The following is a 1,110-nucleotide window of genomic DNA, read 5'->3' as shown; positions in this document are numbered from 1 at the left end:
ACATTGGATGCACCCTTACACATCACACAACTAGGAAAGTGTGCTACCTATATTCTGCATTAGGTGCATCCTTACTCATATTTTGCTTTTCACGTAGACCACCCATTCATCGTTTCTCCTTAATTTCTTGATAAATTAGCCCATGCTCTCGTCCCTTTAACTAAACAATAACAAAGCGCAAAACTTTCTAGCGTGTCCTTTCAGACCGATCGAGTGGCCGACGGTGCCATCAGATTTGAGAAAAAAATCGATGGGCCAAACTTCACCAGTCCATGTTTCATCTATTTAAAGCATTCGTTCCCTCTCCCAAGGCAACCTTCAAACACCACATCTCCTCTAGGTACAATAGCGGCTCACACCATCTGCACCCATTTGTAGTTGATACATAACAATGGCCTCCACGAACAGCTGGACCCTCGAGTTGGAGTCAAAGGTGTCCGCTCCACGCATGTTGAGGGAGATGGCGGCGTCGGCAGCGTCCGACACTACAATTGTGGCTCAGGTATACATACCGCACATGTTGTCCGGCCGAAATGTTCAATCTTAACACATAGTTTATCATGCAGCCATTGCATTCAACGTCATGAAGAAGAAGGTTGAGTTCCTTGATGTGGACAAATGCGAGTGCAGATACACCCTAGAGTGTGACGGTGTTGAGACGTCCACATGGAGCATCAAGATGAAGCCAACGACCAATGGTGGGAGTGTGGCGAAGGTGGAATGCACGTCCAAGGGCGTGCAGGATAATGACATGATGCTCAAGGCCAAGGACTCTGCTGCCGAAATGTTAAAGAATGTTGAGGCCTATCTCATCGCCAACCCTGACGCCTACAACACTAGTAGACAACAGACCTTTTGTCCAGCACCCCTGGGAGCAATAGTCCCGGTTTAAAAGCAAACCGGGACCAATGGGGGGCATTGGTCCCGGTTCGTTCGGCGCGGGGTGACCCCACCCTTTGGTCCCGGTTCGTTTGGGGTCTTTGGTCGCGGTTTGTAATACAAACCGGGACTAAAGGGGGCGTGTCAGACCGTGTCAAGCCTCTTAACCCTTTGGTCCCGGTTTGCAACCGGGACCAAGTGCCCATCTGCCTACATATACCTTGCCCTGCC

The 1,110-nt window shown here is 49.8% G+C and overlaps 1 protein-coding gene across 1 annotated transcript; it reads left to right on the top strand.

Annotated features, from left to right (window-relative positions):
• The first annotated feature begins 391 nt into the window (after nt 1–391).
• On the top strand, nt 392–892 carry LOC127326705 (pathogenesis-related protein 1-like). Its single transcript, XM_071822590.1, has 2 exons — nt 392–502; nt 590–892. The coding sequence occupies exons 1-2, from the start codon at nt 392–394 to the stop codon at nt 890–892; spliced, it is 414 nt and encodes a 137-aa protein (XP_071678691.1).
• Nucleotides 893–1,110: the final 218 nt, after the last annotated feature.

This window comes from Lolium perenne, chromosome 6 (genome assembly GCF_019359855.2).
Source record: "Lolium perenne isolate Kyuss_39 chromosome 6, Kyuss_2.0, whole genome shotgun sequence".
Classification (NCBI taxonomy): Eukaryota; Viridiplantae; Streptophyta; class Magnoliopsida; order Poales; family Poaceae; genus Lolium; species Lolium perenne.
The sequence above is the reverse complement of the archived record's forward strand: the minus strand, read 5'-3'. Positions and strand labels throughout refer to the sequence as shown.

Excerpts from the sequence above, each read along its gene's own strand:
- LOC127326705 (XM_071822590.1), top strand. The coding sequence starts at position 392 with ATGGCCTCCACGAACAGCTGGACCCTCGAGTTGGAGTCAAAGGTGTCC. Across the intron at positions 503-589 it reads ACACTACAATTGTGGCTCAG|AAGAAGGTTGAGTTCCTTGA; the intron begins GTATACATACCG and ends AACGTCATGAAG.